The following is a 21,584-nucleotide window of genomic DNA, read 5'->3' on the forward strand; positions in this document are numbered from 1 at the left end:
ACTGACATACCATTAGCATGTGTTTATTTCCTCCTTATACAGTATCCACTCCTATGGTTTAAGTTCCCTAAAGGTTTGGGAAATGTGCATTAGAAGCAGAGGCAGAACTATTAAATGACCTGGAAACAGAAAAGGCATTAAGCTGAGCTACAAGAGGAGCAGATGACAAAATCATGAGTGTCACCTTCCCTCTGTCTCATACTCAGACCCCTGTATTGGGGTACTGATTCATATGTGCTGGGAGATTGACCTGGGCTGATTAATGAGATTATCATTTTCACCTTTTTACACTGACACTCTTACAGACAGAATTGACTCTGTTGCAGGGACACGCCATGAATCAGACCATGAACGCTGCAGGCTCCTGACAAACACATTAAAGCAAATGAACACTGATTTCTTTTGAATCTGCTCCTGCATGTGAGTCACCACAGTCAATTATCCAAATCAAATGTACGAACAGTGGGCAGCAAAAATAAACATTCAGATCAAATCACGCACGAAATCGGTCTACGCCACAGGAAAAAGGCTTGATTTCCACCACCGATGTTGAGGCATGACCACAATAAACAGCATCCAGCAGCAATGCTAGCACAGGGAACACGCCTCAGCTCTGCTCAGCTGCGCTGGCGTAACCTCGCGTGGCCCCACAACGGGGCAGAAGGCAAGGGCTGATCCTCACAAGTGACCAGCAAACGATATTCTTATTGAAGAGTATTCTGAACACACCTCATGAGACAACGCGCCGCTCGGACAGACCCGGGGCGGGGAGGTGGATCCCGATTGTGCTGTGCAAGGAGCGAGGACACACATTCGGGTACCGGGACACCGAGACCTCGCTAAAAACACACCGCCCCCTCCCGCCGCCGCCCCGCGCGCTGGGAACGCGGCGGCTCCGGGACCGGAGAAGCTCCGACAGAGGAGCCCCCCGGGCCTGCGGGGCGAGCGCAGTAGGGGCAGGGATCAACCGCTCACCTCCTACCAGCTTGGGCACCTTGCCGATGCGGCCGGTGATGTCGGCCGTGAGCACGGCGAAGTCCTGCTCGTAGCTCTCGAAGTCCGCGGACATCGCGGCGGTGCCAGTGCCGCTGCCGGGGCGGCCCCGCCGACACTGCTCTGCGCCGCTTCCGCGTTCTGACACCACCAAATGCGCCCCGCCCGCCCCCGGCCGCCTCGCCGCAGGTTCCGCCGGCACTCAGGCGCTTCTACCGGCACGGCTTTAAGCGGCACGGCTTTAACCCGGAGTGGCCTGGCATGCGGAGTAGCGTTGCTCCGCGGGCACAAACTGGCGGCGGCGGTGGTGACGGGTCACTCCCGCCCCGCAACCCCGCAGCGTTGTAACCTGCAGGGGCACACGGACGTGGCTGCCGCACCGGCTGTTTCCCGGCGGGCCCGTATTGGGAACGCACCGCGGGCGGGCGGTGGCAGCGCGGTACCCGCTCCCCCCCCCCCCCGACCCCGCCGCTCCTCCCCTTCCCTGCCCACCCCTTCCCATCCCTGTCCCTTCCCGCCCTGCCCTCGCCTGCCGGCGGGAGCCATGCACGGCGGCGGTGGCGGCGGCGGCGGCAGCGGGGCGGCGGTCGGGTGGCGGTAGCGGGGATGGCGGTGCCGGGCGCGCTGGGGCGGGCGCGGCGCCTGTGCCACTGGGGCCCGGCCGTGGCGCTGGCCGTGGTGGCCGTGTGCTCCGCCACCGCCATGGCCGACGCCGCGCTCTGGTACTGGCCCCTGGACACGGCCGGGGGCAGCGTCAACTTCATCATGCTCCTCAACTGGACCGTCATGATCCTCTACAACTACTTCAGCGCCATGTTCGTGGGGCCCGGGTACGTCCCGCTGGGGTGGACGCCGGTAAGCGCTGCCGTGAGACCACCGCGCCCCGGGGCCGGGCTCTCCCGCGGTCTCAAGGGCAGAAACCGCGTGTCTTTCCATGCCACCTCTGTCTCCTAAGAATGCTCTGGGCTCGCAGGCCACTCCTCCCTCCTTATCTTGTTTCGAAATCTTCCCTTTCCGCCTCTTTCCTCCCCCCTCCCGCTCCCCCGCCCCGCGCTTAGTTGCCGCTTCTCCCAGCGTTCCCAGTCCGCTCCAACTTGCTCCGTTCCCTCCCCTGTGCTGTCAAGTCGCTGTGTTTTACAGGGGCTTCTCAAAGCAAAAACACAGGAAACAGGTAGTGTTAGCAACACTTGAGAACCTCAGGGTTATCTGCAGGCTCTTGCAGGCACTTGTACTGGAGGCTTTGCTGCCAGCAATAACAGTTACAAGAAATTAATTTAGAATTTTTTTTTATGTGAGCCAGAAAATTATATGTTGATCTTATGCTTAATGCAATACTAGATGGAAATTTGCCTTTCCTGTGCTTCAGTAATCTCTTGGAAGAGGGAATAGTCAAGGACCAGAATGATACAGGTTCAGAGTTTCAAGGCAGCTGCCCAGAGTTTTGTGTTCCAGTGGCACAATAAAAAGTTTAGTAATAGTCACATTTCTACTTGTGGAATATTACTCAGGACAGAGTCTAGTCAGAAGAGGATCCTGATGTAGCCTTAGCAAGACAACTGTGTATTCCGCTTCGTGAAGTGGAAGATTTTGGCCACAATTACTACTGGCTATCAACAGGTGTCTCTGTCTCTCATCCTGCTGTAGTCAGTGTGTGTGTGTGTGTGTGTGTGTAAGAGAGATTATAGGAGCATTATTATTAATGCTTAACCGGTACTGTATCTTAGTGGTAAGCCTAGATTGGCTTTTGGAATAAAATGGAGAGACAAGGGGCACAAGATTGATTGTTTGTATTTTTTTTTAATTATAAAGGCCTCATGCTGATTTTTAGTCTCAGAACTTCACATTCAAATCCTGCTTGTACAGTCACTCTTGCTAACTGAAGAACTGTTTGTTTCTTTTAGCAACCAGCACTTTCAACAGTGGGAGATGGCTGTGTTGATAGCCAGATTAGCTAAGAGATTATTTCATTTTGGTTTTTTCTCTCTTTGCCACTTACTGTTAAATAGTGTTGGACTGTGAAACTCACCCTTTCAGAAGAAATCAAATATGCTTAGGCTAGGAACATTCCAAGAATATGCATTGTTAGTGAAGTTATGTATATATCTGACACTCCTATTCTTCTTTTTAAAGGAAAAATCTCAGGATTGCATGTATCTCCAATACTGTAAAGTGTGTCAGTCTTACAAGGCACCTCGTTCACACCACTGTCGAAAGTGTAACAGGTACTGTCTTTCTTTAAAATTATTTAAAGTCCATATTAAAGCAACTTAAAAATCTAATCATAGGCTATTACCATAATTTGTTCTTCCAGGACTTGTATTGTGCTTTTTAAAAAAGCTTCCATATGAACACTATACCCATTTCGAATATTTCCTCTTTATAACTGTATGATTTCTATACAGTTTTACTGTATTTTAGTTTAATAAATGAATGTCTTTAACATTTTCCTTATACCTTGAAATCAGTTTCTCCTAAGAACTTCTTGACACTACTAACAAAACAATGCAGTCTTGCTTCAGGGATGTGAGTGTGTGTAAATACCTAAAAGTCTCTGAGTCTTTTTTATGTTCTGAGTCCAAACATTCACCTACTGAGGGAGTAGAAAAATCTTTTCTGTCATCTTTCCAAAAGTGAATTAAATGTTGATTTGAGTGGAAATTTTGTACTATTCTTTTACTCTTCACTAAAGAGGGGTTTTTTTGAGGGGAGTCTGCATGTTAAGTGAGGCAATAAATCTTTTTTAGGTCAATTTCAGAAGTTTGTACCTTGTTATCTTCCGACAGACTTGTTCTGATACAAAATATGCTTTTGTTATAAATAGCTGCAGTGGAATTTAGTGCAGCTTGAAAAAATCAAGGCATTTCAGCTTTCTGCAATCCAAGCTGTGGTTGCATTTATCTTGGGTTTACAGGGCAGGTCGTCCTCTGAAGGATTGTTAAACAATGGGGTAAAAGGATATTGCAACATACATGTTCATTTGTTATTTCTATAAACACACTGTGTTTTTAGGAAGTTGAAACTCTAGAGCTGTGCTGTAATTTGGCTGCATCATCTCCAGATTTAAAATTTGAGGCTCCTTTCCTTGAGTGACAATCTTTACACTGAGGACTGATCACTTAGGTGGTCACTTACTTTTACACCTGTCAAGCTAATTTGGGATGTGAACAGATCTTTAACCTGGTGGGGGGTTTTTGTACCTGTAAGCTACACCAAAATAACCAGCTTTAGGTTGAATACAAGAGTGTATCTAGGGTGTTTACACTTGGTAAAGATATTTTGAAAAGGATTTTCAGTGGTATGAGGTCAATACGTAACAGTTGAGGAAGCTTTCAGTGTTTACTCCTGAAAACAAAGAGGCACTAACACACTTGCATCTGTGTAACTTTAAATATTTTTCCTGCAAGTAGTTCACAGGGAATTTGATATTTCCGCTATTTTTCTGTTGTGCTTATTTAAAAAATTAGCAATAATACTAGTGCTTAATTATTGTGATGATAGTTCTTACAGATGCCATCTTATGGCTCTGTCTCCTGGCTCTGGAATATGCTCCTTTTTAGTAGCTAGCAAGTTGAGTAAAGAGTAGGACAGATAACTAAGAAGGGTAGGACCTGGAAGCACTTTTTATTTGCTTTCCTTTATTTTATAGTGTGGAAATATAATTCTGAATAGCAAAAAAAGAAACTACTGTGTTTGGAAACGTTGGAAATTGATGGGTTTAGATGAATGAATGGTGTTTGAATAATAAAAAGTTAGCTGTCCTTTTCTATGAGCTTTTTGATAAATGTCATATGTGTCCTTTATATTAATCAATATTTGTTATTCACAGATGCGTCATGAAGATGGATCACCATTGTCCTTGGATCAACAACTGTTGTGGATACCAGAATCATGCATCTTTCACTCTGTTTCTCCTCTTAGCTCCACTGGGATGCATCCACGCTTCTTTCATATTTGTTATGACTATGTACACTCAGCTTTACAACAGAGTAAGAAAACATAATTAAATGCTTAGAGTATTATTTAAGTCAGATGTGTAAGTTATCTCTGGAAGTATGAGATAATTTGGTTTTCTGAGAAGCAGCATGTGGAATTCCTTGCTATTGTTTCAACATGTGCTCTTAGTTCTGCTCTCTACCTATGAGAAGTATATATATTAATTGGAGGAGGATTCAGGGAAAGTTGTTTCTGTGTTTTGTTTTTTTCCCCCTGTTGCTTGTCGTAATCATAGAGAGTTTCCTAGTGCTTTACATTGTCTGAAGACAATTTCTGTGTAGCACTTTTATATAGAGAGAGACAGGCTGTGTTGTGGCTGCCACAGAAACTAGCTGCTATTTATTTCCAACACGGAAGTTAGATGCTGTTTATTGTCTTTTACTTGCCACTTTTTTAGAATTATGTCCATTTTTTCAAGGAAAGAAAAGTATGTTACTTTTGGGACTAAAATTAAATGTTAGTTTGTGGTTTTTAAGTGGAAAACTTTAACTGTAGCAACAATGAGCAAAGGTTTTTCTGCAGTGCAGCCCTTATCTCAGATTCATGGTTACGATTATAAGCTTTGATTTCACCCTTTGTGGTTACAGTGAAGAGCTTGTTAACATGAGCTGAGTGTAACAGATGAAGTTGTGTTTGTAACAGCTGAGTGCAGAGTGACAACGTTGAGAACTGCTATCTGCCAAAGCTTTCACAGGCAAACCTGTAGCATTTCCATGGAAAGTGGGTACTGTTCTGTGCCAACGTTGTCTGTCTGGTACTGATGAAAGCGTTTTTGTTAACATGCAGGAGTCCAGATATTTTTTGCTGATTTTGGGTCTGTAGAGCTGGCAAGATGATATTTGTGGTTTCACTTTCTATCTCAAAGGTCTCCATCTAGCAAAAAAACATACTGATGACGACAAAAGAAAAATCTTTTGAAACTTTTTTTTCCTTTTTTTAATTACTCCACTTGCATTATGAACCTGTCAGAAGTTGGACACTTACCTTCAGAGCCAGATTCCTTCTTGGTAACTTGCTTTGTTTCAGCAGTTGGAATGTTCTAGACCTGAATGATATTTTCCCTTTGCAGATATCTTTTGGGTGGAGTTCTGTGAAGATTGACATGAGTGCAGCCAAAAGAGACCCTCGACCCATTATTCCCTTTGGACTGTCTGCATTTGCTGCATCTTTATTTGCCTTAGGACTGGCATTAGGAACAACTATTGCTGTTGGTATGCTGTTTATTATCCAGGTAATGTTAAGGCTCTGTTACAAAGAAGCTGGAAGTTTTAAGTTTTGCCTGCTTCTGTAGCAGAAACAGAATTCAGGATTGAGATAGGAAGAGTCATTTAGAACTTGTGTTGCTGTCTAACTTTTCCAGGGGTTTATGTAGCTTTATCCCAGTTTCTCTGTTGTTACCACAATTTTTTTTCCATTATTTTTCATGGGACAACTTGGAGGTGAAAGTCTAATGAACTAAAGAAAACATGAGATAGACTTTATAAACTCTCTGAAAAAGGCAAAATACTTGGCCCTGTCTCTGAAAATAGGTATAAACGTGCCTGATATGTTTCTTAAAATGTTTTAAATCTTTGGAAGGAAGCAAAAACATTTTAAGCATAAACTGAAATACTGTACAATACAGACTTAAGTATATAATTCTGGAGCATGTATCTCTGCTGAGTGTTAATTTTTAACATTTTATGTTTCAGTTAAGTCTATGAAAGTTGCTTTGTTCTTTAAAATAGATTTAGTTTGTTAAGTGAAGTTTTCTTTACATAGATGATGTATTTCTGCAGAAAATAAATGCTAATTTCACTTGTCACTTTTATTTTAGATGAAAGTAATTTTGACAAATAAAACTTCAATCGAGTCTTGGATTGAAGAAAAGGTAAGCTCTTATTATAGTATTCTTGTACTGTTACAGAGTTTATTCTCCATATTTATTAGTTTTTTGTTTCACCTCTCTGGATTTAAACCAAAGGTGTCATTTCCATTCACCACTGACTTAACACCTACAACCAGCATTTCCCTTACTCTGTCTCTGAAATTCAGTGAAAGAGATGAGAAATCAGGTAAATGCATAATTTTTCTTTTCTTTTTTTGTTTGGAGGAGTTTGTTGAACCTAGAATAATATCTGCTTTGAAAAGACTTTGCTTATCCACTTGAAACATGTGGGTGTTTTCATCTGAAACTTGAGTTGTCTTTGTTGTTATACCTGCCTGTATCTTTAATTCTCCACCTCACCGACCCATTCTAAGTGACATCTTCTGACTCGTGGTTTTCCTCATTTCCTACTTTGAATATTAAGGGAGGATTTTCCTTGATTTAGGAAGATTTTCCTTGATGGGTAGGATTTTCCTTGATTTTGCAGAAGGACTAGAAAATACCTAGTTTTCTTGCCTTTAAATCGCTCTTTGATTTCCTTATCTTTATGGAGGTTTTCACAAGATTTTGCAGGAGAAATACAGTTAAGCAGTAAAAGCTAAATTTAGAGGAAGCAAAACTGACTCAGTGTTTAGAAACTAGTTCAGTGCTACCAGGTTTTTTTTGTGTAAGTCCACAAACATTTCTTGAATGTCTTATAGTCTTTCTTTTATTCTGTGTGTCAAAATTACCATGAGAATCTTGACTGGGTATAAGTACTGAAGTGTTGTAATACTGGCTCTTTTCACGGCATCTGGCTGGATCCTAGTCCTGGTAGACCTTTGAATAATGGGACAATTGAATATAAATGAAAGAAATTTCTGTTATAACTGTATAGTAGATTTTGGAATAATATGTTCAAATTTTAACTGTAAAACACAGGGTGCTAATATGTCCCTTCTGATAACTGAACATGGACTGTAATATATAAGTATTTAATAAAATGGCTTTATTGCAACAGAGGACACTCTTCTGTGGCTGCTCCACTAGATGTCATTGGTACTGTGGGAATGTAAAGCTCGTAACTGTGGAATATAGGCAATTCAGAGCATGTCTGTGTGTGCAGTTCTTAGAGGTGGAATTGGCATTACCCTTGTTGAATTGTGCTCATGATCATCCATCAAAGAATCCTGAGCTGTGGAAGGTTCTCTAGGTAACTGAGAATTAGTAAGGCGTTGGTCCTTAAAAAAAGCCATAAAATCAGAGCGTGGAGTGGGTTAACAGTGTAGTCAGTTGACTCTGCTGTTTCAGAGTAAGTGGAGGGTGACGGGGATGGGGGACACTCAAACCAGACATCTAAATGCCATGATTGTTATAAGTAGTTTTAAAAGCCTGGGTTAGTATAGCAGGAGTTAACTGCTCTTGCCTCAAAATGTTTGCCTTTAGCTCTCATGGACCCATACAGGGCTTATGAGCTGGCCTTTTTCATATTTGCTGCTTGATTGCAGTTTGTAGGGTATGTTTTTATGTACTGCATTTCTTAATTATTTTCTAGGCCAAAGACAGAATCCAGTACTACCAAACGGGTGAGACCTTTATTTTTCCCTATGATACGGGAAGTAAATGGAAGAACTTCAAGCAAGTGTTTACATGGTCTGGGATTCCTGAGGGAGATGGCCTGGACTGGCCTGTTAGAGATGGGTGTCATCAATACACTTTGACGGTAATTGGTCTTCAACGATATCCCAAGTTAATTCTCCCCACTACCTAGTTGTCTGCTTTGCTTTGCAAGTATAGACTAGCTTTTTAAATAACTAAAATAGACTGGCTAGAAATACATATACAGTGTTCTGTTGAATGTTTTCCCATTTTTGATAGACTAGAACTTATACTTTTGTGAGTGCTTTTAAATGTTAACAGTATTTCCTATGTTTGTTGAATAGTTTCAATGCCTGGCTTCGTTTTGTGTTGAACAAACAAGTCCTTTTAAACTAAACAATGCCTAAATTTCTATTTATAATCATTTATAGATAGAGCAACTGAAACAGAAAGCAGACAAGCGAGTAAGAAGTGTAAGTATTTGTCAAGTTTGATCTGAAGTGACAAAGCATCAATATGAACATGTAATTAATTGCTAAGTCTATTTCTTTTCTTAATTTTAAATTTAGCAATTAAATTAAGACTTTTCCACACAAACAATGTATAGCAACCTCTGCTTAATTCAACTTGGCCTTTAGCCTACTTTGCATTTGCTTCTTAGTTTCCAGATGGGAAGAAATGTGATAATAAAGATAACTGTGCTTCATTGTTAAGCAGTTAATTTAAAATTTAAGAGTCCCTTTGACAGCCATTGTCATTATGCTTAAATCTAATAATATACTTGAATTTATTTTTTTGGTATGAAGCTTATCAGCAAGACCATAACCCCTTAAAATAATCTATTGCTGTGTTCTGTTAAAATTTGTAGGTTCGGTATCGAGCCATAGATGATTACAGTGGTGTCTGCTGCCCTGTGACTAAAGGTGTTAAAACATTCTTCACAACACCGTGCACTGAAGAACCCAGAATCGCACTGAGTAAAGGGGATCTGATTTTAGCCACAAGAGGCTTAAAGTTAGTGGCCCCACACCTTTATGTTTGGTTAAAAGAAATACTGAGATGAGTTCTGGCATCTAACTACCTGTTACGCTTCCTTCCCCAGACACTGGATGTATGGTGAGAAGATTCTCGACTCAGCTGCTGATGGTATGAAGCAGTTATTTTCACTTTTTCTGTTGAAAATTGCAAATCAATTTTATAGCTGTCTGGAAATGTAGCCAATATTATATGTTCAGTTCTCAAAATGTATAATGATGACCTTACTTGCATTAGCTTCTCTCCACTCCACATCCACAGTTTTTGGTCTATATATCTGATAGACTTCCCAGTTTTGAGTAACATTAAATGACTCTGTCAGACTGGCAGAACACTCATCTAGTAGTTTACTGGAAGTTGAAGGGGAAGGGGGGTACTTCATATTCTATTCTTATACGCTAAAGATATTAATGATTATTTACTTTTTTGATATTTAAATGGTGGTCTGTCTTAAATACGCCAGATTTCCTATCTACAATCCCTGCATAACTATAAGACCGGGATTAATCTTTGTATATCTTAAAAACAAGGAGACATTATGTCTTTGGTTTGGAATAATTTCCAAGGACTTTGATATGCATTTATAAAACTAACAACTACGTGTGTTGAAGATGTTAAAGGTTCCTGCTGATCTGCAGAGGATCAATATCACAGCCACCTGCACTGAAGCTTTTACATTTTTTTTTACTTCAGACCTCTTGGTTTGGACTGAAGTAAAATTTTATCTGTGAGACGGTGTGTTGGATTCTGTTATCTCTTCCAAACAATTGTTAATTTATTGCATGCGCATTCCATGTTGGCAAAAGCGAGGCTGCCAGCAGCCAGTACAGACAGTGTCCATGCTTTTTGTGGGAGGTCTGAGACCTTTATGGGCTGGAAGTGCTTTGGCAGCTCATTCCATGAACTCCTTCAAACATCACATCTAAATGTGCATGGTGATAATTTGTATTGTGTTGCTTATTGTGAAGATTAGCAGACATATCTGCTATATTCAATGTTGGTGTTTTTTTTTAATCAGGTGGAATGTGGTGTGGGTGGGGAATGGTGAATACTGAGAGGCTGGATTAGAATCCAAAATAACATTGGCATTTTGGAGAACTAGGCTTCAAAAATAGGATGAAATTTGTTAGGAATGTATAGCAAATGCTATAAATAAGCAGGAATAACAAGTTGCACTATAACAAGATGGCAAAATGAATGATTAAGTAGCAATTCTGTTGAAAAAAGGACTCAATCATAATCTTAAGATGAGTCAACACTTTCAAAAAAGAAAAAAGCATATAGCTTCCCAGATGTATGAAATAATCCTTCAACATCGGCAGAGACTCGGCTGAAATACTGCCACAAGTAAAAGCAGTTGCTGCATCTCAAGAAAGAGTAAGATCAGCTAAAAAGGGTTGAGAGGAAAACAGTGAAAATAATTAGAATAATAGAAAATGTGACTTAGCAGGCAAAGCTGAAAGAATTGGGATGGCTTACCTGGAGAGAAGTAGGAGATAGAGAGCCCAAGGTATGTACAAATAGTCATCAGGTGTATGAAAGTCTGTGGTAGAGAAGTTTATCTGCTTCCTCTGTCCCTGCTGTGTAGAAAGAGGACTTGTGAACCTGATTTATAGACAGAAAGATTAAGATAGGGTATTAGGATGAATTTTTCTCAAGGAAGGTAGAGGACTGGAGAACTTTGGAGATATCTGAAAACATTTTAGGTAGTGGAAAAGAATCAATGCATCCTAAGGCAGTGATGTAAGGAATGACTTAGATGTTCTGTCTTACAGAAGAAAATAACTTACTGCTTGATGTCTCTTCCAGTCCTGTGTTTTTCCTCTGTAGTGGGTCATGGTTTTTTCCAAGTTAATGCAAATTTTCATGTCTTAAGGTGGAATAAGAGAACGAGGCTGGTTCCCTAGGAAGTGTGTGGAAAAATGCCAGTATGACTCTGAAACGGATCAACCAGTGGATGGAGAGAAGAAAAACAGATAGCCTTCTAATTTTTTTAACTATGAAATGGAATTTTTACTTCAGACCACAATCCTTTACTTGAAATTTTCTGTATATTACTTTAGATTTATGCAATGAATATGTTAGGATGAGGTTTTCTTTTCCTCACAGCTGAAAGGGTTGGATATGCCTGTGCCATGGTTTGCATACTTTTTAAACAATAAATAATTGAAGAAGCCATTCAGTGGATTGCCTTCAAGATGCATCTTTTTCATCACAAGTCAGGATTTTTTTTTTCTTTTTGCTGTTTAAATTGCATTCTGAGGGTTCATTTGTTAGGTCTTTTCCTTGATCGCATCTGATTGTGATGCGTGCTGCTTGTCTTTTGTATTTCTTTGAAGCTGCCCCTGAAAATCACAAAATAAACATCTGATTCAAATTCCAGATAAAATTTGTTACCTGTGACTCTTAATCATGTGAATTGTCCACCTCCAATAAATGATACATTCATATTCACTTGTGGATTAATTGTTCTTAGACGTAGAAGAACTTGTTTATAGGCATGGGAATGTGAACTGACTGGGAAGTAAAGATTTCACCATTGTAAGTTGTTCTTTCAAGCTTAGAAAGATTTCTGCTCTTGGGATAAGAATATTCTGTGCTTTTCATGGCAAAAAATACAGCCAGCACTCTGTGCTCCCTCTGAAATCTGAGCCTGTACCCAAAGACTAGAGTTCTTGTTCTGTCTAGGAGTGAAAGACAGCAGTAGCCACGAATGAAAATTTTTTTGAGTCTGGTTGCTGCTAGTGATTAACACCTGTCTTAGAGCATTTTCATTTAGCATCTCGTAGCAGGAAGACCTTAAATTGCAGTAACTTGTACCAGCTGAAGTCTTTCTAAATGTCTCCAAAATGCAGCAAGTGGCCTTGCTCTCACAAATTTATTGTAGTTGCATGTCCCGCATGTTGTGAGTTTTTGCAAGTTACTGTTTTAAACAAACACCTGTTTTATCTCCACCTGCCTGAGTTTTCTCACAGGCAGATGAACAGTTCTTAGACAATACTAAGTGCATATAGAAATCACTACATAGAGACAAGCCAGCATTACTCCTGTATGCTCCTACTCAGATGCCTTTTCCAGCAGAAAGCACCTTTTTTGTTACCCCCATCCTCCTGTGCATTAGTGCTGACAGTGGACCATAGTCCTGGGCTGTTTCTGAGCTGTGGCAAGGGAGAGCTAGTGTTCAGTTTTAGTAGTTTGCAAGAAGGTGATTTGCCTCTCTTGAAAACAAAATACTTATTTTCTAGAAGCAATTAGAGGTGTAGGGGTGTATCATACTCCTAGCTTCTTTCCTAGCAAGGATGTAGCTACTTTGAAATATGAGCAGGAATTAATATGAAAACCCCAAAACTACATGGAATACTCAGCCTCAACTGCAGTAGATTCTGATCAGGTCTGTAGGCTACAACCAAATATTACAAAAACAACCTTCTCTTCCAGCTGAGAAAGCTGGCAGCTCAGGACCTCTCGAGCTTGAATTAAATGTACATTTCAGGCAGCCTGTTCAACCGCCAAATAATGAAAATTTTGTTTTCTGCCCCTGCTTTTGCCTCTGGTCTGAAGAGATAGTCCTTTATGACACCTCTGAGTGTGCCAAGTACCACAGTTCTTAGTGAGGAAGGGCCTAGGTTACCATACATGACCGACTGTGCAAAAGACTAGCCTTGGCATTCTTATGCATGTAACTTTGAGGTGATTGCCAACATTAAAAGAAATAAATGATGAAAAACTTTAATCCAGGTCTCTTAAGAGTTGAGCAAATACAATCTAGTGCTAGAGTTTAAGCATCTCTCACACATCTTTTCAGATGCCAAGTAATGACCATGAGGAAAAAAAAAATAGAACTTCCCATGCTAAGATGCCAGTGATTTGCAGGCTACTTAGCTTTTACAAGTGATTTGCCTATGGCATTAGAAAATTATTCTAGAGCTATCTTGATAGTATGGATTGAAGTAAAAACCTCATTAAAGCCAAATTATGAATTACAAGTCAGTATTTGAACACTTCCTGTCTGGATCAGGAACAGTAAAGACTAACAAGGAATTCACAAGTTGGAGGCACAGTGGGTTTTTCATAGAGGTGGAAGGAAAAAACAACAAATTTTATTTTGCTATACAATTCTGACATGATTTGGAAGCCAAAATCAGACAGTCTAATTCCTGATGCAGTACACAGGAGTTGTTTCCACTTTGTTAAGTAATAGGAGGCTTTATTATCAATGTTCACATTAAATATCTGCCTTATGTGAATCATGTCTTAGTTGTGGTATCTCATTATTCAGCATGTATACACAGCTATACTGCAGACCACTTGGATCAGTTCATAATGAGAGCTTTTAAAAGAAAGTTGAGAAGACTGGATGTTATTTTAGTGCCAATCTTTGTATCATGGGAAAAAAGTTGCAGAGGGTTGAAGTTCATTGTACCTGTAGCCATCCTTACCTCAGATCCTTTTTCCCTGGGTACAACAGTGCTTCAAGGCTGCTGTAGCTTTCCCTAGTGCTCAAACAATAGCCTGAAGTAATTTTTGCACCTTTTCAATGCAAACATAGCTAAGGTACTCGTTTCCACTTCAGACTGATGTTGTGGAAGCAGTTCATATGGCAGAAGTGGCACCCAAGAGCCTAGTTTCAGACCAATTTACACTTCAATTGCTATATAAGTTTTATTGTTCAGGCAGTGCCATTACCTATTGAATTCCATCTCTTTGTAACAGCTATCAGCAGATGCCACAAACATGAAAAATGTAAAGCACTGTAGCTTACACTGTGAGAAGAGGCTTGATTGTAATTAGGAGCAAACCAAGAGATTGAGGCATTTCCTTTTCCAAAAGAGAATGCAGCTCTACTGTATTAGAAAGTGAGCTGTACAAAGTTGCTGCTTTCTGAGCTGTGACACAGAAAAGGAGGCCTTCTCTACTTAGCTCACAAATAAAGAGATCTCTTTGGGTTGAATGAAGCATTGTGATGGGTATCTGACAACTGCTGGTTGCAGGACCCACTACAGAATGCTGAGCTTCAACATCCAAGCAGATCTCTACAGGGAAATGTCACTGTTTATTGTATCAACAGAAGTACTTTCTGGGCACTGCACCAGGTGGCATCACAGGATTCAGCCTTATCAGTTTACACACATTCAGTTGCACTAAATTTACTGTCCCCAACTGACTTGCTCATTTCTGTGTCCAAAACCAGTTTCTGTATACATTTCTTCTTCCCTCGAGTTGTTTTATGTTCTCCCCAGTGGCACATGGGGAGAAAGATTAAGTCATCAGTAAGTCTTATGTCACATTGCTTTGAAGAAGCATAGGAAAGATAAGCAACATAGTTACATACACTTTCAGAGTCTTAGAAGCCTTTATAGCCTCACGTTTGTGACAAGCACAATAAGTGACACAAGAGTTACCTGAAAAGGTCAGGGTCTTGGGCCCAGACTAGAAACAGAATTGAGTGAGTTGTTTTTATTAGGCAAAGCTAGAGATGTCTCACAGCAAGGGTAGGTCTTTCCTGACCAAGAAGTCTACTTGTTTTCATTTTGGTATATCTGATGTAGAACATTAAATACAGAGAGGAACAGCCACTAGCTATTTGAACAAGATAGAGAGGACAATTCTTGTTCCCAGACAAGGAGAACTGGCATAGGAAAGGTACCTGTACACCTTCCCCATATTGCAACCTTGTTAGCACTGCATTGCCTTTTGAACTGATACAGCAAACTACTGCAGGCACAGGGAGGAACTCTCAGCAGAGACAGCATAGATTGATTGAAGACATAAGATAAAGTATTCATCTTGCCTAATTCATTCTCTGAATCAGCAGCTTTAGCCCAAGAAAATATTTGACACCTTATTTTACCTGATAGGCTCAGCAGAAACAATGAACTTGGAGACTTTGGCATATATTCCCTTACTACAAGGAAAAGAAAATTGAGTAGAGGAGCAACATCTGGACTACACTACCTTATTTCCTCATGGTTTGAACTGTGGCTGACCAGTGGCAGCATAGGGAACAAGTTAGCATTCTGCAGCAGTTGTGTTCCAGCTGCAGCCATACAGAACCAGGCAGCAGTAAACCTTGATGACAATCTGGTTGCTGCAGACAAACAAGTCATTCACACAGGCTTTAGTTTGATTGTGCAGTTACAATTTATTGTCAACCTATATCCTTAGGATTGACAGCAAAAGTTTTCCTAGGCTCAAATTCAAAAGTGAAAAATCTTTAACACTGCCATTTCATTTGAAAACGTGCAAAAACTGATCCAGTGCCTCCCATAATAGAGTATAAACTATGTTTGCTGTAGCCACATGTCCTTTGTAAACCAGTTGATGCCAAATTACTTATTTTCATTAGAAGCAACCTGTACCATGTGGTCCAGGGCTAGGAACAGGAAATTCACTTCTGTATTTGTTGAACAGATGTTATCTTCAATTCATACCGTGTTCAGTCTGATTGCAGATCAATCCACAACAGGTCACAATGGAGTTCATAGTTTGAGCAGGAAAACAAGATTTGCTTTTGACAATCAGAAGTGCATACAGCTGTCTTTTAAAGTCTGAGGCTCTTGCATGTTTTTGTACTTCAGTCGCAGTCCAAGGAAGATTAAAGTTCTGGCTTTGCCTAGACAGCCAGTTCTTAGTCCTGCAGGATGTGACACTGCCAGTTGTCAGTTATGCTATATGCATCTTCATCCAAAAGTCATTTTTCCAGAAAACCAGAAACAAATAAATTTGAGTTCTCCATGCTCCCCTCCACAGGTCATGTAGTGTCACAGATTTATTTGGATACTCCATGCAGTTTAAATTAAACTGGCCACTTATTCCTGTGCAGATGCATAGAGGGCCTCAATCTGCTCCTGGAAGACTTTAACAAGCTCTGGTCGCTTTGCCTTCATTGTTGGTGTCAAGAGTCCATTTTCTACAGTGAACATCTCTGTGTGAATGTACAGATCTTTAACCTATTAAAGGAAAATTATTTAGCACATGACACTCACATAATTAGAAGACAACAGTTCTTTCCAGCTTCCTTGAGCTCAGTGCAAGAATTCGAGTCCCAGAGATCCAGTAAATAAACTGGTTTTTGATGGAAGTCAAACTGCTTTTGGCTGACACAGCAAGAGGGTGAAACTACAGAACAGCCCCTGCAGCCTGTTGTGAACCTCCATCTCATGGCAAATTGCTACTGTTGCCCTGTACAGCCACTGGTCTCTTGGTCAAGAGAGGAGCATTAGCCAAGAGACCTGCAGCCAGTCAACATTTCACTGACTGCTTCAGTCAGCTGTTGGGAGCAGTGGCCTTAGGTCCCATCCTGGCACAGTCAGTATCAGGAATTAGGACTTCCCAGCCATTGTATTAGCCATACAGGTGCTTGTGACAAGCAGGATTTGAAAGGACTCACTTGTTCAAAGGATTTAAGGCCAGCCTGTCTCCCCAGTTTGATCATATCTTCTAAAATAGCTTTCTTCACTGCCTGGAAGAAAAAGAGCAGAAGCAGACTGGATAAAGCTGCCATTTTGTAATTGCAACTCAAGACCATAACCATTGCCCAGTCAGGGAGAACTGGCAAGAATACATATTCCAACATTCATCCCATATTAAGGCCACTGCAAGATCATGTCTATCTTCTCATTGTAAAAGAAGCAGCAATAGCCCTTGAAACATCAAGAGATACCTATACTCAGTTCCAGTTTTCACTGTAAGACTGCTCATATGACTCACCCAGCATTAAAGCAGTTTAATTTACAAAAAAAGGTGGATAGAACAAAGTCAGAGCAACACAAGATTGGATTTCAGAATTAAATTCTGTCTCTAACCTACTAAAAACAAAGCCACTCACAGGATTTTTGCAGAGGTCTTCGTAGGAACCTTTTACTCCCAGTTTTGCTGCAAATTCTGGAAGCGTCTCTGGATCAGGAACCACTATACCTACTAGAAAAGACTGAAAACAAGTGGAAGTCATGCTGAGAGCAAGATAAGGCATATTAAATGTCTTTGTGAACTTGATTGTGAACAGTGTTTCTATAACAAGTCACATTTACATCCCCATCCATTTTCAGAGTTTCAAAGGTAGCTCCAAGGACTTTCAAGTCACTGAGAGATGAGACAGCAATAATTGAAGTACTAGTGGTGTTTGTCACATGCTGAATGCTCCAGCAATTACTTTTGGCTAGTTTATAAATTTAAGACTGGCCTCTGCTACCATTGGTGGCACCTCTGTGGCAAAGGAATGGAGAAACACTTCTGCTATGGAGAAGGGCTGTGAGAGTTGGGGTTGTTCAGCCTGGAGAAGAGAAGGCTCCATGAAGACCTTATTGCAGCCTCTCAGTACTAAAAGGGGGCTTGTAAGAAAGATGGCAACAAATTTTTAGTAGGGCCTGTTGCAATAGGACAAGAGATAATGATTTTAAAATGTAAGACAGTAAAATTAGACTAGATGTAAGGAATTTTTTACAATTAAGGTCATGAAACAATGGCACAGGTTGCCCAGGGAGATGACTAATGCCCCATCCCTGGAAACATTCAAGGTCAGGCTGGCTGGGGTTCTGAGCACTGTGATCTAGTTGAATATGTCCCTGCTCATTGCAGAGGGGATTATTCTATGATTCTAAACTGTACAGAACTGACCTAACATGCTAATCTCATACAAGTATGTAATTAGCCTTTACATAGCATGCAACTTGATGCCAGTTGTCAGTTGGGAAGTCTATAGGTCTGAAAGCATATTCCTATAAACACGGTACTCCTGGGAACAGATCTTGTTTAAGAACTCTTGTACATGCTTATATTTGTGCCCTGATCATCCAGAACACATTGTGGGAGGAATTTTGCAGGATGCTCATGCATAACATCACTTACCCTCAGGCTTTCCCCATGTACAAAGACCTGGGCTACAGGACCACTTCCAATATAGACATTTTCTATCTTCTCTGGAGCAATGTATTCTCCTTGTGCAAGTTTAAATATATTCTTCTTCCTGTCAATGATCTTCAGCGTTCCATTCTAGAAGTTAAAAGTGGAGGTCATTAGTTGCAAGTCTCTGTCTTGCTTATATAACAAGATAAACAGGCTTTGCTTTGTTTTATGAAAGGCACATGCTAGTCTACTACTGGTCTTTGCGTTCTATTGAGAGAATGGGCACTTTGTCTAATTTCTCCAGTTAGCTCAGGACATGATTAGACAGCTCCTTTTTTCTCCTTTGACAGAAACCAAGACACCTCGTTACGTCACTTCTGCAGTGAAGAATAGTCTTAACTATGGGCCTAACAGGTGTTATTTGAGATCTTGTAACCTAATTGGTCTTTGGAACTTTGCCTGGAGTTACTTGATGAATGATAAACTACTGTATAAAGGCTTTTATCCTAGAATGCCATGTTTTGAGATTACTGTAAACTAACAGGGATTCACATCCAAGGGACGGTTTGTATTAAACAATTACTCACTGGCAACCACTTCCCTATGTCTCCAGTGTGGAGCCAGCCATCTTTGTCAAGTGCTTCTGCTGTCTTCTCAGGGTCTTTCAGATAACCCTTGAACACATTTGGTCCTTTAATGCAGACCTGTAGTAAGTAAGCACAGAACATTGTTAGTCACCAAGTCTTATGTTTCGGTATTTCCTGACATGCACAGGAGATGGTGCCTACCTCGCCTTCATTGTTAGAAGAGAAGTAGCTCATTTCTTCCACATCATCTAGTTTTACAATATTACAAGCCAGAGGGGTTCCAACATGGCCTAAGAGGAGGGAAAAAAAAAAAAAGACTGCAGCAATACTAGATATTTAATGGCTTTGTTCACTGCTTTAGCAAGAACCAGTATTGTTTAAAGGAGTCTGACATCAAATGTTCACAAAAGTTATTTAAATACCGTTTTCAGACAGTTAATGCAGGACAAGTAACAGCTAAGTCTCAATGCTTAGAGCATTATTGGTGTAATCAACCAGACCAACCCCAAACCACATTTGCCACCACAGGAATCCCTCATAGACCCTGGTATTCATTTCCATTTAATTCTCATTATGCTCTGCAGTTATGTGGGCCCAAAGATGATGACTTGAGCTTGAATTTAGAATATATTAAAAATAGTCTTGCCAAGATAAAAGCTAAATCTTCACAGTCAGGTAGTCCTTCAGGAAAATAGTCAAGTATCATGTCTAATATTTTAGATATAATTATTTGAGTAAAACATGCAATTTTGGAGATAAAGCTAGTTCCTTAAAGCCATTTGTGAAGTCCCTGTTCAGTTTGCTCAGCTCTGTATAATCCTTTCCTGTATGCTGGGACAGGGTCTAATCTGATCTATGTTACTTTACACAAGGGATCCTCATCTACTTGAGTCGAGAATTTTGGTACCTATTAAGCACACAGGTGATTGTTGCTACCAAGAGTCACTTTGAAGTTATGTACTCATGATTTAATTTTAATTAAACTAAAACCAGTAATGCATCTAGGCTTCAGCACCCCTTTCTGTTGACAGCTCTGGGAGACTGTCCAAGTCCTAGCTGCCTTACCTGTTGTCCAGTCTCCAGGCATTGAGAAAGTGCATCCAGCTGAGCATTCAGTCTGGCCATAAGCTTCAAAGATCTGTGTGAGAAAGGATGAATATTCCTTGAACATCAAGTCCTTGGTGTGAAAGAGCTCTATTTCAACTATGCCCATGCTCAAATCTTCTTCTTAGGAAGGAAGCCAATACAACCTTAGCCTTTAAAGTATCTTAATCTAACTGGTGTAACCAGGTGTTTAAGTTCACCTATCCAAACGTTGCTTTGGTCACCTCATTTTCTGTTCTCAAATGTGTTACACTGGGAGCTCATCGACTGTCAGAATAAGCCTCAAAGCTCAGAGGTACCTGCCTGACTTTGAGGGCTGCATGTTCCTACTTCTGCTGCTCTATTTCTCTTCCCACAGCCCACAGCACAGTGTTTTGGTAGTGTAGTTTGAAGTCAGCTCTGCAGAATTTTTTTCCTGTTACACTAAACTTCAGTGAAGCAGCCTGTCAATCAGTACCCAAGACTGACAGCAACCTCCCCAGGAACAAGTTGGGCTGGAGCACAGCTGTATCTCTGGGCACTTATTTGGGCATAATCAAACAAGTCTTACTTTAAGAGAAAACTCAACTTACCTGACAGCCTAATGCTGCTCTCAGAAATGCCAGGACAGAGGGAGATATGGGGGCTGCGCCTGTGACCATTATACGCACTCTTCCTCCCATGGTCTCCTACAAGGGAAATACAAGCCGTCAGATCCTCCAGTATTACACTGCTCAGTTTATTTACGCTTGGAATAATTTACCTGAACTTTTTTGAAGATTAGCTTATCCCAAATGCTGTCATTTCGAATGATGCCCTGTTTTAATTCAGCCATCTTCATAGTCGCAGCCACGTTTAGCAGGCAACGTTTCACTGGGCTGTTTGCACCACTCTGGATCTGCAGGGAAAAGTATCAGTGATTCTTGGGTTTAACTCACATCTGTACCTCCCATTCTTGCTTTGTTAAGAGGCACCACATCTCACTTTACTGTTCTAAGGTCTATCTTCACTGCTGCCATGTCTAAGAGATGAACTCAGAGACAATACTTATTCATGTTACTGCTGACACACTGCAGCCACAGCTTTGAGTAACAGGGATCCTTCTAGCTGCTTCATTTGCATTCCAAAAGTAAACAGACTTTTTGTCTCTGAACAGCAACAAACTTAGCCCAGTTATGACTGGATACACTGTTCTTATACTCCAGGTCCCAGGACTCTTTCCATGTCCTCAGAGAAGATTTTAGAGAATTCTTCCTGCCAAGAAGTAATTAACTAGTGGTGACGTTATGACACAATCAATATGCTCACTAGGATATATGAACACGAAGATGATTTAGCTAAAATTGCTCACATACCTTGTCGTATACTCTATTCAGCAGTCTTGGTACAACTGGAAACACCGTTGGCTTCAAGGTTTTCATGTCATCTGTTAGCAGCTTGATGTCTCCTTGGAAGAAGCCTACTTTTGCTCCACAGCTGTACATCACGGCCTAAAGATTGACCAGACTAAGCTCAGTCAAGGGTAATTCCTAGCTTCATTAGCCATAGTTATTTGTCTATGATAAGCAGCAAGATTTTCAGTGCCCACTTGTAGGAAAGTTATT

The 21,584-nt window shown here is 40.8% G+C and overlaps 3 protein-coding genes across 11 annotated transcripts in view; 1 reads left to right on the plus strand and 2 right to left on the minus strand.

The window, feature by feature from the left end:
- The window catches only part of VTI1A (vesicle transport through interaction with t-SNAREs 1A), a 271,371-nt gene extending 270,215 nt beyond the window's left edge, over window positions 1-1,156 (minus strand). For 2 of the 5 annotated variants that reach the window (XM_051799934.1, XM_051799933.1), the window contains exon 1: window positions 976-1,155. In XM_051799934.1, coding sequence (XP_051655894.1) covers window positions 976-1,069 — 94 coding nt within the window. In that variant the 5' untranslated portion in view covers window positions 1,070-1,155. Of the gene's footprint in view, window positions 1-975 lie in introns of all 5 variants that reach the window. The other 3 variants (XM_051799931.1, XM_051799930.1, XM_051799932.1) reach the window with 2 other exon arrangements.
- Window positions 1,157-1,471: 315 nt separating this feature from the next.
- ZDHHC6 (zinc finger DHHC-type palmitoyltransferase 6) lies at window positions 1,472-11,920 on the plus strand. The gene is made up of 10 exons (XM_051799919.1): window positions 1,472-1,848; window positions 3,124-3,215; window positions 4,820-4,979; window positions 6,056-6,217; window positions 6,803-6,856; window positions 8,388-8,555; window positions 8,863-8,904; window positions 9,300-9,445; window positions 9,534-9,577; window positions 11,343-11,920. The coding sequence occupies exons 1-10, from the start codon at window positions 1,600-1,602 to the stop codon at window positions 11,444-11,446; spliced, it is 1,221 nt and encodes a 406-aa protein (XP_051655879.1). The 5' UTR covers window positions 1,472-1,599; the 3' UTR covers window positions 11,447-11,920.
- ACSL5 (acyl-CoA synthetase long chain family member 5) overlaps window positions 4,075-21,584 on the minus strand; it is a 43,073-nt gene continuing 25,563 nt past the window's right edge. For 4 of the 5 annotated variants that reach the window (XM_051799873.1, XM_051799875.1, XM_051799871.1 and 1 more), the window contains 10 exons: window positions 21,336-21,470; window positions 20,744-20,878; window positions 20,574-20,669; window positions 19,963-20,035; window positions 19,099-19,187; window positions 18,898-19,014; window positions 18,314-18,457; window positions 17,295-17,396; window positions 16,857-16,928; window positions 15,584-16,416 (listed from right to left, as the gene is read on the minus strand). In XM_051799873.1, coding sequence (XP_051655833.1) covers window positions 16,276-16,416; window positions 16,857-16,928; window positions 17,295-17,396; window positions 18,314-18,457; window positions 18,898-19,014; window positions 19,099-19,187; window positions 19,963-20,035; window positions 20,574-20,669; window positions 20,744-20,878; window positions 21,336-21,470 — 1,104 coding nt within the window. In that variant the 3' untranslated portion in view covers window positions 15,584-16,275. Of the gene's footprint in view, window positions 4,171-15,583; window positions 16,417-16,856; window positions 16,929-17,294; window positions 17,397-18,313; window positions 18,458-18,897; window positions 19,015-19,098; window positions 19,188-19,962; window positions 20,036-20,573; window positions 20,670-20,743; window positions 20,879-21,335; window positions 21,471-21,584 lie in introns of those variants that run through there. The other variant, XM_051799876.1, reaches the window with a different exon arrangement.

This window comes from Manacus candei, unplaced genomic scaffold, assembly GCF_025592945.1.
Source record: "Manacus candei isolate 608988 ecotype Guabito, Panama unplaced genomic scaffold, ASM2559294v1 h1tg000050l, whole genome shotgun sequence".
NCBI classification, from domain to species: Eukaryota; Metazoa; Chordata; class Aves; order Passeriformes; family Pipridae; genus Manacus; species Manacus candei.

Bases quoted from the DNA above. Each gene is read 5' to 3' on its own strand.
- ZDHHC6 (XM_051799919.1), top strand. From the start codon at position 1,600: ATGGCGGTGCCGGGCGCGCTGGGGCGGGCGCGGCGCCTGTGCCACTGG. The intron at 3,216-4,819 runs GTACTGTCTTTC...TGTTATTCACAG, and splicing joins CACTGTCGAAAGTGTAACAG to ATGCGTCATGAAGATGGATC. The intron at 8,905-9,299 runs GTAAGTATTTGT...TAAAATTTGTAG, and splicing joins CAGACAAGCGAGTAAGAAGT to GTTCGGTATCGAGCCATAGA.